Source organism: Halyomorpha halys, unplaced genomic scaffold, assembly GCF_000696795.3.
Source record: "Halyomorpha halys isolate HHAL.00 unplaced genomic scaffold, Hhal_1.1 Scaffold686.1, whole genome shotgun sequence".
NCBI classification, from domain to species: Eukaryota; Metazoa; Arthropoda; class Insecta; order Hemiptera; family Pentatomidae; genus Halyomorpha; species Halyomorpha halys.
Genome location: NW_027114454.1, coordinates 189,115 through 205,250, shown reverse-complemented (window position 1 = coordinate 205,250; position 16,136 = coordinate 189,115). Strand labels below are relative to the sequence as shown.

General features: G+C 33.5%; 1 protein-coding gene across 2 annotated transcripts in view; it reads right to left on the bottom strand.

Annotated features, from left to right (window-relative positions):
* Positions 1 to 16,136, bottom strand: part of EDTP (Egg-derived tyrosine phosphatase) — a 56,121-nt gene that overhangs the window by 28,920 nt on the left and 11,065 nt on the right. For both annotated transcript variants that reach the window (XM_014427999.3, XM_067051632.1), the window contains exons 6-8: positions 15,351 to 15,573; positions 12,474 to 12,799; positions 7,679 to 7,876 (exon numbers count right to left, since the gene is read on the bottom strand). In XM_014427999.3, coding sequence (XP_014283485.1) covers positions 7,679 to 7,876; positions 12,474 to 12,799; positions 15,351 to 15,573 — 747 coding nt within the window. The remainder of the gene's footprint in view (positions 1 to 7,678; positions 7,877 to 12,473; positions 12,800 to 15,350; positions 15,574 to 16,136) is intronic.

The following is a 16,136-nucleotide window of genomic DNA, read 5'->3' as shown; positions in this document are numbered from 1 at the left end:
AATTTGGTGATAAGAGTGTTGAGAGAAATAGTTGATAAAGACTGCATCTCCCTTATATATCAACACATTTTGAACATAATAAAACTCTCATAATACTTCTTTTTCACTTCGTTCTGCATTTCATCACATTCATCTGCATAATCACTTACACATATTGTATACCATTATTTTATACTTTATTTCTCCTTTGTTTTTCTATGTATGAGTGTTTTTTTAAAAATATCTTTTCTCCCCCTCTATTATGTATATTACCATTTACTGTTTACCTAAATTTTTTTTTTTTTTACAATGTTTACTTTAAATTTTTTTCCGTTATTGTGGTGTGCTAACTGCCATCCCCACTCCTCCCAATACAAACGGCTCAGTCTGTCTTTGACTTCCGTCAAAACAGGTATGAATTCTGTCTCACCATTTGATTTTATTCCTTTCTTTTTTCATCTCTTAATTTGTTCTTTCTTTAATATTTCTTCTCTTATCCATCTGTTGCTATTACCCTTTTCATTTACTGTTTACAACCTTTAATTTTTCTTATTATATTTTACTTTTCATTGTATACCCCTGTTATGTTCCACTTATGTTTTTTTTTTCTTTTTTTTTGTAACAATGTCAAGTGTTTGTATCTTTTTTAGCCCTGACGAAGCCCTGGAACATGGGGCGAAACGTTGGCTCAATAAAAATAGTATAATCATTTACTATTTGATTTTTTTTTTACCGCACCCGGACCATATTCCATCTATCTATACACACGGTCAATCATCAATAATCTTCCAAAAGAAGAAATCTTTGAACTTGATTAAGTTATTAATCAATTACTACTGAAATGTGAAAAAATTCAAATTTCAAGAATTCTGAGTCAAATGAAACCATAATATCACAAATTTGATTCAGGATTATGGTCAAAACACAACCATGTTTACAAACTTTGCCAAAATACCCAATAGAGCAGTGGTCACCAACTCATAGAACTCTGTGGCCCATAAGCCCAAAATTGAGCCATCCACCGTCCACTCCTGGTTAGGAACAAAGGGGAGACAGCAATGGATGGCAAAAGTCCACTAATCATGACATTTCAGCAATTCTGGAATTTATTGAACTTAACCAAACTTGAAAATTAACCGATCAACAAAGTAATAAAGCTCTGAAAATGGAAATGGCTCAGAAAAGATAACATAAATATAGCTCTGCAGAACCTTGAATGAAACCAACAGGACCAGCAAAGATAGAAAAGAAAGGAATGCCGAGAGAAATCTGGTGGCAAATCCAGGAAGAGGAGATGTGAAAAGCAGATCAGATAAGGTCTGGAGTTAAAAAACTTAATAGAGGCAGAAATAGATTGTGGAACTAACTCCGCCATAGCCGGTCTCAAGCCCTGGTTGAGAAAGGAGAAGGGTTGGACCCCTGTAAGGTACACTAACCTTGTAAGGAAACTCACCTACGGGAAGGACACCCTTAACGATAAATCATGAAGGCCGACAGCAGCATCACCATTACTTCACTGAAGTTGAAAACATTAGTTGGCTAGGTCCTTGAGGATTACTATCAGGAGGAGTAGACGTACTACAGAATGGCTGATGAACTGCAGAGGGATCTGAGGGATGATTCATCATGCTTTCCCAGCCAAAGCATACCTTCAAATGATCTACAGAACACAGAAAGCGAAATAATAGGTGTCAAAATCCAACTGGAAGACCGCCAACTAAAGGTCTGTAATTACTACTGTCCTAATAACAAGGCACTTTACCTTCAAGATATGAATATTCCAGAAGAAGACTGTCTAATCGTGAGTGACTTCAATACACACTCTCCAGCATGGGGATGTGATCACCTTAAAAGGCTAACTTGGAAAAGTTTGAGAATATCACTAATAAACTGACCTCTAATATAAACTCTAACTCTACAAAAATTAACTTTGCGGCCAAACAGTTCAAAGAAGCTATCCTGAAAGCAGCTAAAGAAAGCATCCCCAGAGGAAGCAAGAACAATTATAAACCTTACTGGACACCTGAATTAGACATCCTAGAAAGTGAATTATCACAACCTAAGGAAGTTGCAACCATTTTAAACAATACAAAACTGAAGGAAACTACAAAAATAAAACTTCAACAAGCTCTGCAAACTTCTAAGAACGTTTAGAGGGAAAAGACAGAAAACTTAAATCTCAATCGGGAAGGTACCAAATTTTCAAAACTAGCAAAAAATTTGGCAGGAGAGAAGTCAAATCAAAATACAATTACTTTGCAATGCGGAAATCAACTTCTAAATTAAAAGGAAGCAGCTGACCTACTTGTATAACACGTAAGTGGCATAGAAGATCTAGACATGCCGGAAAAAGCAAAAAATATGCAGAAAATCTTGAGAATGCATCTTAAAAGAGCTAAAATGTTCCCGAGAAATGGATGCCCCATACACTATGATGGAACTAAACAATGCACGAAGTTCCTTGAAATTAAAATGCACTCCAGGTATAGGTTGAATAATGAATGAATTTATGATCAATATGGGGAGGGTAGCTAGGACTCAGCTTCTCTAACTATTTAACACAAGCTGGATAATAGGTGTATTCCCAGACATGTGGAAAAGCGGAAATATTGTTCCATTCTTAAAGGAATGAAAGCCTTCAGGGAACACAAATAGCTACTGCCCTATGACATTACTGAGTTACACAGGAAAGGAAATCTTATGGAGCGGATAGTTAACAACAGACTGATGTGGACCCTAGAACAGAAAAAAATCCTCGCCCCAGAACAAGTTGCATTGAGAAAATACAGATCCACTGAAGACCAGGTTGCCTTCATCACTCAAGAGATTGAGGAGAGCTTTCAAAGAAAGGAACATACAGTTGCGGTTTGGGTGGACTTTGAAAAGCCCTTTAATAAGGTATGGAACGATGGTTAAAATTTCCAAGACAGGATGGCAGAGCTCTCTACAGGCTAAATAACTATTTGAGGAACAGAACAGATTGAGTTTGCTCAGCAAAACGAAGCAGACAAAGGACTATAGAAAACAGATTACCACAAGGCAGAGTTCTCTCACCAACCTTATTTCTCATTAACATAAATACTATTAGAGAACTTCCAAGAAATATGAAAGCTTCATTATATGCAGGTGATTTAGCCTTCTGCAGCCATGATAAATTTATACTTAAATATAAATATAAAATATAGTATCCAAACAGCCCTAAATGCTATTCATGGATGGACGGAGAAGTGGACCAGGAAAATCAATACATCTAAGACTAAATACTCAGTCTCTCCGAACAAGCCAACAGACTTAAACTGAAGATAAACCTTAGCATCAGCAAAGAAGACAGCCCAACCTTCCTAGGAATAGTCCTTGACCAGCAACTCACATGGAAAAAATAAATAGAAAAAATTATTCCCAAGGCAGGTAAGAGAACAGCCCTTATGAAGAAGATAGGCTCCAATTGGGAAGCGGATCACCAGACTCTCAAATCTCTTTATACTGGATAAGTCCGACCTGTAATCGAATATGGAATCAGCAGCACAATCTAACTTCAACAAAATTAATACAGCACAGAACCAGGGACTCGGGTTATAAATGGAGCAATTAAATCCAACACCATTAACAAAATAGAGACAATCACTGGACTGCCATCCATGGAAAACAGAAGAGACGGAAAGCTCTAACGAAAGCTAAAAACATTCCATGTCATCCGTTACAAAACAGGACAAAGGAAAAAAATTCAAACATACCAGCCCACTCCACAAAATAAATAGCCTAATTTCAGAAAACAATCTCATCTCTCTGCATAATGAACATATCAAAATAATAAATGATTCACCTCCATGGAATTCCCTTCCTCAACCCCAAATACATCTCAGTTCCAGGAATCAAGTGAAAGGAACCTCTCAAGCCTTAGCTATTGACTTCCCTCTCATTGAAGATGCTTAACGAAAAATACCCTTCTACCTCATGGACCCGAGTATACACTGATGGAGCAGCTGCGGATGCTACTGTGAATGGTGAAGCAGGGGTGCATATAGAATTTTGGAGATGAAAAACCCTAGACAGAGCCATTTCAACTGGCTAAAGATGCACAAATTTCAAAGCTGATCAAGAGGCAATTTTGGAGGGCATCCTACAGACATGCCCTCAGCTATAAAACATCGGAAGCGGATCTGGCCAAACCCTACCGATTTGGCGACCAAGCTCTACAGAGGCCTGGAAAATCTCAAGACCATTTGGTTTACAGTTTTACTACCAGACATTACCATTTGAGGGAATATCGAGGAAGAATAAGAAGAAGAAGATTGTGGAACTTTGAGGTAGCTAATATTCTATATCATTTTAACATTTAAACATAATTCTACTGTATCACCAATGATTTTCTTTAATGTGGTGTATATAGTTGACCGTAGATTACTGATTGGAGAAAATGGTCGGGGGGTGCGGTCAGCAAAGAAACAACATAAATAAACAAAATATTTTTTGTTTTATTTGTTATTTTAAATATTTTTTGTTTATTTATGTTGTTTCTTTGTTGACCGCACCTCCCCCCTGACCATCTTCTCCAATCGATTTTCTTTAATAAATGCTTGTATTGAAATTATAGCATACAAAAGTATAGTAATCCTTTTCATGAGATGTTTTAACCAACAGCTTGCTTTACATTACTACTATAGCTTAACTATGATTATAATTGGTAGTTTGTTCAATCATATGGAATATTCAGTATTCTAATGATATAAGTTATAACCAGGATCTGGATTTTGATGCAGTAAAACCTGCAGAATAAGCCATTCACAGTAGGATATATTCAAAAACTGTATGTTAAGCACAATATTAAATGAGCAATTTTTATTTCTTAAACTAGAAGATTTTACAGTAATGTATGACTGGTCCTAAGCCCTATAAAACAAGCTCAGTCACATCTATGAGAAACATAGGCTTTTTATATTTTCCAATTATAAATGAAGTCAATTTATCATTGCTGGAAGTGTTTCCAAACACTAGCACAGTTATTCTTTTTAAACTCCTTTGCACTGGACTTTCTAGCTCCCACAAGGGTTGAATTTGGCAAACTGCCATAATAAAGCAGTATAATCAGCATTGTAAATTTAGAGTAGGGACAATTCATTCTCATAAACAAGTTTTTAAAATATAATTTTTAACCCATTTGTAACAGCCTTATCAACTGATTTACTTTCACTAACTATGTCAAGAACTAAATATGAAAAAAAAAATTATCTCTGATTGTTCTGGACAATCGAGACTGCCGAATCATCAAGTGCTGGATTATCATGGTTTTACAGTAATATACGATAAAAACTGTAAAATATGCAGTAAAAAACATAAAATGTGAAGTGAAAAAACTCCAAACATACAATAAAACAGCTAAAGTAACTACCAATTTATCAACAAAAAGTGCTTAAGTAAGAAAGAAACTGGAGGGAGGAATAAAAATTAAAACAGAAATTATTTTAATTGTCACAGCATTTTTTTTTCATTAAATAGGAAAATAATTAAAAGATTATGTGATAAACAAGAAAAGCTAAATAAAAACAATGGTTAAAAACATAATATGAAACCATTTTAAAAAGATATCAGAACAGTACAAAATTCGCAATTAGTAACAAAACAAAAACAACAGTGATTGTATTTATAAAGAGTAAATAATGGACAATACTGGCAGTATTCATAATTACATCAGGATTTATTCAAAGGAAAATGATTTAAGTAGAGTCCTGTTCGACAAAATAGTAAACACGTATTGACCAATCAATTAAAGAAAACTTTCTTATTTCATTTAGCAGTATATTGTTTTCTTTAATCCTATGAACTTTAGTTCTCGGGAAACCTATTCAGACTTTAGTTTTTGATGAACTACCTTCACTTAATGTTTTAACTACTTTTCACTTCCAGCATAATTAAATACCGTTTTCAAGAAACCATACCAAATAGAACACTTATCATCACTCATCTTCCTTTTTAAAATACCTAAACAATATCACTTTTAACAAGCCAAGAAGAAACTAAAGAAATAACATCACAAAGTAAAAAAAAAAAAAACTAATTTCTTGAAGTATTTTTGTAGTAAATATATGGAATGCTTACTCACTTACTTTTGTTCCACTAAAAAATTCAATTTATTTTTTTCTCAGTAAATTACCTACGAATTCACTCTGATTTAGGATGGTTTCTGGTATAAATTTACTAACAACATAACTTTAAAACAACTTAAAACGGAGCAATGTAAAATGGAGACTGCCGGTATCAAAAAAATAAACAAATGAATATGAACATAATCATATACATTATAACAAATATAAACAGAACTTATACAACAAAATTTAACAAATAAATTATCAAAATAATAGGAACTCACAATTAGTAGTAAAAGAAAATTAACAACTAATGTACTTGAAACAGTATGAACAAAATACATAAAATGTAAATGAATCTGTTAGTGACATGTACATTTGTATGAGCCCCTTCACGTCCACCATGAAAAAAAAATGGTACTACTGGTCACATTGAAGAAGAGTGTATAAGCAACAGTGAGACAATTATCAAGAAGCAAAAACAGGATTAAAATTCAAATTGGTCCACTCATTGTATCTAAGACAATACCTCATACCTATGGAGATAACAACTTAAAACTTATCATGATTCTTTTGACCATCTACTGCTAGCAAAATATGATCTAAAATATCACTAACAGCCAAAATACGTCCCTTTAGCAAAGGAATTAAAACAAGCTGCTCTCCAAACCATAAACAAAAGATTATCCGAAACTGGAATGACTACATATTAATACAGATGGATCAAGAATACCGTGAACAGAAGAGACAGAAAGTGAGTATAATAGCCGCCTCTTCTAGATTTATTGAGCAGTTGGTGCTCTACAAAGTAATAAACAGAGAGATTGCTGCAATTCAAGTAGCTGTCAACCAACTAGGGACCACCTTTTAATGTGAAAGGCAGTATTCCTATTTGATTCACAAGTAGCAATCCGGAACTTGTCAAACAACACTGTAATTGACTGCACAAAAACGTTAGACTGATTCAAAAAGAAATTCAGTAAACTACTTAAAGATGCATGAAAAAAAAAAAATAAATAATATTATTCTGGCACTGTATCATATTCACGCAATGAAGGCGTGCCTCCAATCTTTTTCAGGGCTAATATTCCTCCATTGTTAGACATTAGATCATTACCTGTGGAGGTTCAATACACACCCTGGTCTATTAAAATTGATTATGTGGAAATCCCTCAAAATCATTTCAACATCCTCTTTCCGGTTAGAACAAGGTAGCAATCTCTTTACAACTGTCTGGGCTTGGTGAAAAGGACCTACAGATTTAACTGGACAGCGTAGTACCAGTGTCAATACCAGGACAAACTTAGTTGTACTAGTACATTCCTCATCTTTCCATGAATGTTCATATCCTGTTTAACTATTAAACCTAAATGTTTCAAGTTGATGATGACAGCTTCTTAAATTAAATTGGATTAACTTTAGCAAAATTACACCATAATAGATGTCTCTAACACTAAATACACTTCTTTACCCTTATATATATTATTATAAAAATAAAACCCTCTAAAAGCCAATTATAATTGTGATGATAAACAATTCTGTACACCTCAGTTCTTTCAAGATATTTTGATATAATTTTTTTTTTTTTTAATATTACAAATAGGAGATAAGTATACCTTGATTCATCCGGATGAAAATAAACTGGTGGTGCCTCCTGACATTTGCTACTAATAGAACTCCATGAGGAATTTAGGCTTACATTTGATTCTTGTGAACTTACAGGTACATCTGGTTCTAAAAGAAGTCCATCAAGCTGTATTTCAGAATCAGTCCGCTTGACAGATCCATTACCATTCTTTTGTTTATTAGGCCATCTGCAATAAGTAAAATTATAATAATTTTTTTTTAGATAAATGCAGAATGAAAATTTAAAACAAATGCACGCACACACACAGTCTTCAGCGACACCAACATCAGTGTAATTTAATCTGTTGGTGAGATATGATTTTTTATAGGATTTTTCAAGAAAACCATCTATTTCCTCGTTGGTTGATATTAACAAAAATGTAGCTATAAAATATAAGGGATCCATGTGCCCTAAATATGTAATTTAAGTTTTGTAGGCCTTTTAATTTTTGAGTTAGGATGTTCATACACAAACAGACTATTTGGCGAAACTTGATTACTTTGACTCTACTCTACTCATGTGTATTACCTTCAATAACTCAAATTCGAAATTTTGCCTGATCACAATACTTCTCCTTACTATATAACCCTAACATTGGTAAACAATAGTAAAAATTCTAAAAACTAATCGAAATGTTCACACTCGAACTAAACTTTGATAGTAAACTTTAAATCTGCAATTTCGAGCAATAGATCCACATAGCCCCTTCTACACATTGTTCCGTTTAAACGGAAGACTCCAAACATAAACCAATTAGCCACGCCAGCCATTTAGATCGTGATCAGTTACCTAGACAACATATGTTCTAGTTCATAATTTAATATTAACATTATATAATTATAAAATTTCACACTATAACGTAGCACAAAATTATATACATTTTACTATGCCCAATCTCATTAAAACTTGGTTCTATAATGTCTAAAGGCAATACATTGTCATCACATTAACATGTAATTCAAATTAACCTAAAATTCAGTCATTCAGGTGGACAAAACTTATCAATTTATCATGTAGTTCTATTTTATTACATAAGTATTCAAATGTGTATCATGCTTTATCTACAGAGATTAGCCAATTAACTCCAATGAATTATTTGCCTATTTCAAAACCCATTGCCTGATGCCTATTTCAAATCATTGGTAAATCATAGTTTATCGATTTAAATTAACTTTATCTTGGTGACGTCACTCTATTCAGTTCGTTGCTGGTGTTTCAACCACTCCTTCTTGTTCAAATTTTACTGTTATTCAGTTTTACCATATAATTTACAATTTCATGGCCTCATTTTATAATCTCAAGTTTGTTGGTATACCAGGCGTGTTCATAATTTCATTAGATAAGCTACTAACTTTTCATAAACCCTCAGTTCTTAATTGTTAGCACACAGAAATAGGGGAATTCCTTATACTTCTTTAATTTGTTGGTCATCAATTTTTGTCAGTTTTTTATTTCCATATAAAAATTCCTCACTATCCCTGGGTTCGAGGGACTCTTGGCTTTCATTATTGAAGATTATGCATAAAGCTGGTTCATCAGAAGAAAGTCATACCTCTCACGCCTCTTTATTGGATAGGCTGATGCAAGATATAAAGCGAAATATCATGGGTATTTCCAATGTCGAGTTAGAAACTCTTAGCGACACTGATGCAACCGTATTAGAGGTGAGGCTGGTAGAAGCTAAGCAACTCTGGGCTGCGTTTGGGGAGGCCTGGTCTAAGTGTGAAGAGCTCACTGTTGTGATTGGAGACAAGAATCCATTTCCTGAAAACTCTTGGTTCGAGCTCTATGACTCATTAAAGGAGGAAATATTGCCTAGGATCCCTATTCCAACATTCTGCGGTGACCTCCTGAAGTGGTCACATTTTCATGACAAGTTCATCACCAATGAACCGACCTTGTCCAGTGTTGAGAAGTTTCACTATATCATTGGCGCCTTGAAGGGTGAGGCTGCAGTGGTAATCTTCTGATTTCCAGTTGAAGCGAATTCATACGGATTTGAAAATGGGTAGTGGAAACATATCAGAATCCATGGGTCTTAGCGAATGTGCTAATTCACAGTACAATAAACATTAACTCCAAAGGGGCAAGAAACTACCAGCAAATTTACGAGCAGTTTCTGACAGTTGTTGCTGACAGCATAGATGCTCTGGAGGCACTGCGACTCAAGGACACTACGGACTTCCTTCTTACCACGCTTGCGTTGGATCATGTTGGAGCATTAGAAACAAGATGACAGTTCAAACTGTCTCTAGGGTTCAGCCAAGAATCCCCAACCATGGACAATGTTTTCGCCTAGCAGAGGAAAAACGCAGTCCGTATATCACAGGACATAGACACTTCAAAGTCTCCAGAGAGCTCCAGCAGAAACCATCCAAATCAGAGGTTCATTTCATTACAAACTAGCAGTTAGTATCATCGTAGCATCACATCCTCTGCATTTAATTGAGATTAACTGTCCTAGTAGCTCATCCTTGAGAGGATAAGCCAGCCGCACTTAGAGGAACTCAGAACAAACCTGAGTAGGTCAAAAGAGGTGCAGTAGCTAAGTGATCCCTCTGTAAGGGAGATCATTTGCTCTCCAAATCCGAAGTCTTTCGTGGTTCTCTCACCTGATAAGAGACTTGAACACGTCCGAATATGGTAGTCGACCGCATCACATCATCATTGCCGGACTGTGACCTTTCTCCTTCTGTCATCAGCCATAATCACCTTCTGGCTGATCAGCGGTTCAGGGAGTCAGGACCAGTCGACATATTAATCGGCAGTGACTTATACCCAGGAGTAGTCATTGGACCTCCTTACCCTACTGGAATTGAAAGACTTTATTTTACACCTACAGTTTTCAGGTTGGTAGTCTCCAGGGTTGTACATGACGTAGTCCTAACTACAACCTACTATCTTTTCTTCAAATCTAACTGCAATAAATCCAATTTCCATGAAAAAGCAATAGAGATTCACTCTATCTTAAGTGCAAGAATCTCTGGAGGCAACAGGCTACCAAAATCTTCATAAACCGCTTCATCTGTTTCAATTAACCAATCAGTTTCTGTTACGAAAAGCCCATCTGTACCCAAGAATCCTGTTCTCTCAAGCATACTCTCCATCATAGGGGATCAACATGTACCTCTTAAAGAAGAGAATGTATCTGTTAGACTGACTGATTCAGAAGTACAACTCAAGGGACTTCCAGAACGAGATGCACTTACAACCTCAGAGGCAACTAATATCTCTGCCATTAATGACATGAAATATTCTGATAACTTAAAACACCAATTACCTGTATTCTGCAGCTTTAACTAAATATTCTACACCCATTAAACACACTTTCATGTATGGAAACTTTGAAACTTCACCATATTCAAGCTGTGACCCAGGTCATTTGCATTCCAGTTATGATACGAAGCCAAGTTGCACAGATTCGAGAAGCTTGGTCAGTAACACCAATCCAATGCCACTGTTAGGACCAGAAATAAATCAACAATATTATCAAACACTGGAGCTGTCAGCTTTAGGGTATCTGGATCCAATCTGTTACCAGGACATCATATCGTCGTAAGTCATTCCGGATCCAATCTGAATGATAATATGCAATTGGTAGATTCATCCACAGCTATAATTGAAGACAAATGCTGTATTCAACAGAATTCTAGTGACACAAGAGTATAGAGACAGAGAGTCTAGCACCAATTTCCAATCTCTATTACTGCTGTTACATCTTCATAGTAGACTCTAAATTCGAGGATAAATCTGCAACCAGTAGCTTAGGTTCATTTCTGGGTGGGTAACCCTATCAAGGTTTGAAAAAAACTCAACTCAGCAAAATTTAGTTTGACAACTCTCATATCAGTTATGTTTAGGAAGCATACTGTCGGTCTATGTACTAAGGAAAGAATCACAATCATCCTTGTATATTATGTATATAAGGTTGGGTCAACATAATTGTTGTTATTTCATTTCAATTCATTTGTTCTTTGTTTTTCTCATTTTAAGGTTTACTGTTTTCTTCATTTCATTGCGTTAATTTTAGTTATATAGTTCATTCATTTCATTTAGTTTAAAAGAATCTACAAAACTTTCTGTAAGGTGTTTGTTTAGTTTTCATTCTTCCTAGACGAGTAAAAATTGTTATGGTGGGTGGTCGCTTTCTTGAGTGGTCACTTAAGTAATCAATGTTCTTATTTTTTTTTTCATATTTCGTTCCTTATTACTCATTAAACCTTAAGGCAATATTTCTATTTCCTATTCTACGACTGGTTGTTCATGATACAAAACGTACGTGTCCTTTTTTCTCAATGATCTGTGCATAAAGATAAGGTTGTGTTGTATACTTTGTTTTGTTATAAATTTCAACCTACCCACAGTCCTCTCCAGTCAACATCATCTCATCATTAAGTAAATCATCCGGAGCTGATTTAGGTGGGCGGTTTGTTCCGTTTAAGCGGAAGACTCTAAACATACGGCTAATTAGCCACGCCAGTGCCACGTATGGTCGAGAAAACAAAAGGCACTCACACACTCGCTAGTGAGCCTTGGCCAGCTAGAATGGTTGGTTAGAGCTAGCCTTATCTATTTCACATAAAATACCTCAAGTAGTAGAACACTTAATGTATACAACATAAATATATATGTATGATGTCTTATGACAGTTTTTGAGTTTAAAACTGTAACCTAAAGTTCAATTTTTTTTTTTTTTTGGAGATTAGTTGTTTCTCAAAAGACTGATTCAATTCTTCTGTTTATAGATATAAAAAAAAAATCAATAAAATACTTTTTATTATTACCTGTGAACACTAAATTCTTCACCAGTCAAATGCTTCAAAAAGTAGAAACAGAAAAAGAAAATTTCTTCTCCTTTACTGAGTCGGTCAGCTAAATTATGTCCAAACAACATCCAGTCATATGCTATTGTTAAGTATAAAATTTGAGAAGTAGAAAGAGTTCGATGAATAGCCCCATCAGCCCACAAAGATAATCGTAAAAGTGAAATAAAAAGTGGAGTGCGATCCCAGCCACTAATGCAATGAATAAGAGTTCCATCTGGTTTTTCAATTAAGTATTGTAGAGCCAAGCGCATATAATTTTGCGTTAATGTAATCAAATCCCAAAGCTAAAAAAAAAAAAAAAAAAAAAAAAAAATTAAAAACCAAACCACAACTTATACAAAAATTCAAAGAATATATTTTTAAGATACATAGTAAATATAGTTGTCCTCTTCTACAGGTATGGAAAAACTGTGGATGTTGACAACAATTCAGTTTGTGCAATTTATATCATTATTCATTCTCACAAAAGTTGAACAAAATTTTAATCATTTCAATGGATTTGAAGTGCTCAGGATACAGTAACTCCATCAACAATATAGATTTGTTTTAAGAAGGTAGTTTCTCAGGAGACAGAAGTAACTCTTCAAGCATGGAAAAATTAATGGACAAAGAAATGGCAAATAAATGAAATTCTAATTCACATACTCTTTTCTAACATAAATATTATTGCAAGGGAATGTTCCCAAAATGATGCAACAGATAAATATTGAAACAGTAAAATTTTTGATAGTACTGCGAATTTGACAAAAAGTGAGCTGGATAGTGAAAAAAAAAACTGGGTATACCACGCACACACACACAAAAGGAGTTTTAATGGTGAAACATTATTGAGAGTGCTTGTTTCTGGACGTAAATGAATTGATGTTACCGTAATAGGTCAAGGGTAGGAGAAGTAACTAACTAAATACAGTAATTCTGGAAATACGTTTCTTGTAAAAGTAAAATCGATAAATATATTGCCTAATCTATAAGGAAGATTAAATAGTGTCATGCCCAGACTAAAATTTTTATGTTAGATGTTTAAGAAATTCAATTGTATTTTCATTTTCCTCGACTTTTGCATTAATAACTCCTATTATTATTACTGATTTATCAGAATTAACCTCAAGCTATCAAAAATATTTGATTCTTGCAATGATTTGAAAAGATTTGGTTACAGCCTATAACAAAGTGAAATTTATTGTTAATTTTTAGTCACAGAAAATATGACTAACCTATTTGTACACAACGGATTGAAACCCAAAGTTAGTCAACTTTACTCGCTTACTGTACTTCTGCCTTAAATCCAAATCCAAAAATTCTTTTTGCAATCCCTAATGGCACACTTTCAGTTAAATAATACAAATTCTTGCTTTCGACAATCTACAGAGATGGAACTGCGAACTTTAAAAATTACATCAAAAGAGTGAAAAACTTTCTATACCAACAGTTTGCTAAGGTCTATTATTATAATTATTTATTAATAATGCTAAAATAACTGTACCAGTTATTAATCTATTATTTTTTTCTATTAACATAGACACAATAATAATGAGAGAAAAATCAAACGTACTTTTTTTCAAAGTAATACCCATCGCTAGCAACAGAACGTGTCCATCTTTCAAATAAATTATTCATACTGCTCAAGAAACATTTTATTGTTTTTAGGTGAACTATTTAGAGATCCCATTTTCTGAATATTTTAAAGAGCTGCTCAAGAAGTGCATGTGCCATTAATTGAACAAGAGGTAATCTGAAAGAACAAGATCTGGAGAATACAGCGAGTGGGTAAATATTTCCCAAACTATATTCTTCAACTGGTTTTAAAGTGTGTCAGAGCATTATCAATCTTCCAAAGCAATTGGGTCTAGCAGTTGATATTTATTAATGACCTGGATCAATGCATGATTTTGTGCACTTAAGGTTCTTAAAACAAATCCATTTTTTATATCTAGTCACAATTCTACAAAAACAGACTATTTTCTTCAGTAGTATATTTATTAAAAAAACAAACACATAAACAGCCTTTTTTCCGTTTTTCTTTTTAATCAAAAGGACTATCTTTCCTGATTTTTAAACATTGCTCGGATGACTTTTCAGTATTAAATTTGTTTTTTGATCAGTTGATTAGGCACCCATTTTCCTACCTTTAAGATACAACTTGTTTCCAATTCCATGTAAACAATCATAGATCATTTACTGAACAATATTTAATCTTCTGGAAGTTGTTTTTGAAATGTAAACAAATTTATACCCAAAATTATAAACATTTTCAGAAAGAAAAAATAAATTAGTAAAGTAAACATTTTACAAAATGGCACACATTCAATTCAAATGTGCACGCACGCACGCGCACACACACGCACACTTAATTTTGTTTTTAAAAATCATAACCACTTAAATTTCAAAATCTTAAACTAAATAATCGTTACAGTATTCACATTCAATATATGAAATTTAATTTACATTTTTTTAAACTAATCATAGGTTAAATTTAGTAATTTTCTGATAAAAATAAATTTAGTTTGTATCAAAAGATAATATTCTACCAATTTTCTTCAGATTCTGAAAGATACTAACTTGTTGACTGCCGAATACCAGATAACACATAGTTATTACCTGTGATGGCAAGTACGAGTTATCTCGTAGTTTATTTGCCACATTTGGACAGTTATTATGAAACTCATAGTTGCATAAAGTAAAAAATAATACAACGAAAATCATGATTGTAAAAAAAACTTAAACTAGGCAATAAGGCATACTATGAATGATCTCTTATCAGCAGTTAACAAGCTAATAAGTCTTCTTGAAAACTTACTACTTATATACAAGTAAAACATAAATATAAATTATCACCTTATAGTTTTTCCAATCAATTCTTAGTTGAGAAGAAACGCTGTCATTAGGTATACCAATAGTCGCATCAACATGACCTTGAGACCAGTCAAAAATTAAGCCATCAGCAACATAGTCATTGTCTCGATATTCCTTAAAAAATTCACATCCCGGATAAGGAAGAGATATTATAGTAAAATCACTATATCTGTTCTCTTTATCAACTTTTTCAGAAGAGCTGACACTAAAATAAGATGAACAATCAAAATAAATATTTATTGCTGCTAAATTAAGAAATAAACATTATTCATACCGTATGATAATTCCCACAAATCTTGAAACAATTAATAAATAAAAAACAGAAAAATGAATTTTTTCAATCATCAATACTAAATTCATAAAAAATATTTTATTTGTTTACAGAAGGTACATATATATATATATATTGTAATAATTTTATTTTTATTTAAAAAGAAATTTAATTCTTTTTTCACTAAATTCAAATATAAAAGAATAATTTGGGTTTAAATTAAGAACTTTGATATCAATTAGATAATATAATTTTATTATACAAAAAGACTCTTAATCTCAGGGCGTGTTGTTACTAGACAATCAGAACAGGCATTTACAATAATTAAATTTAAAATCTATTTTACACATGTTTCTAACTTTATGTATACAAAAACTAACCAAGCTCTACGATCTTCCTTTGATGATTTCTTTTTTCTTATTGTTCTGTCCTAGCGTCCAAAATGGCTTCCTTCTTGACAGAAATTGATGAGGACCTCTTCATACTGTCCCTTTATA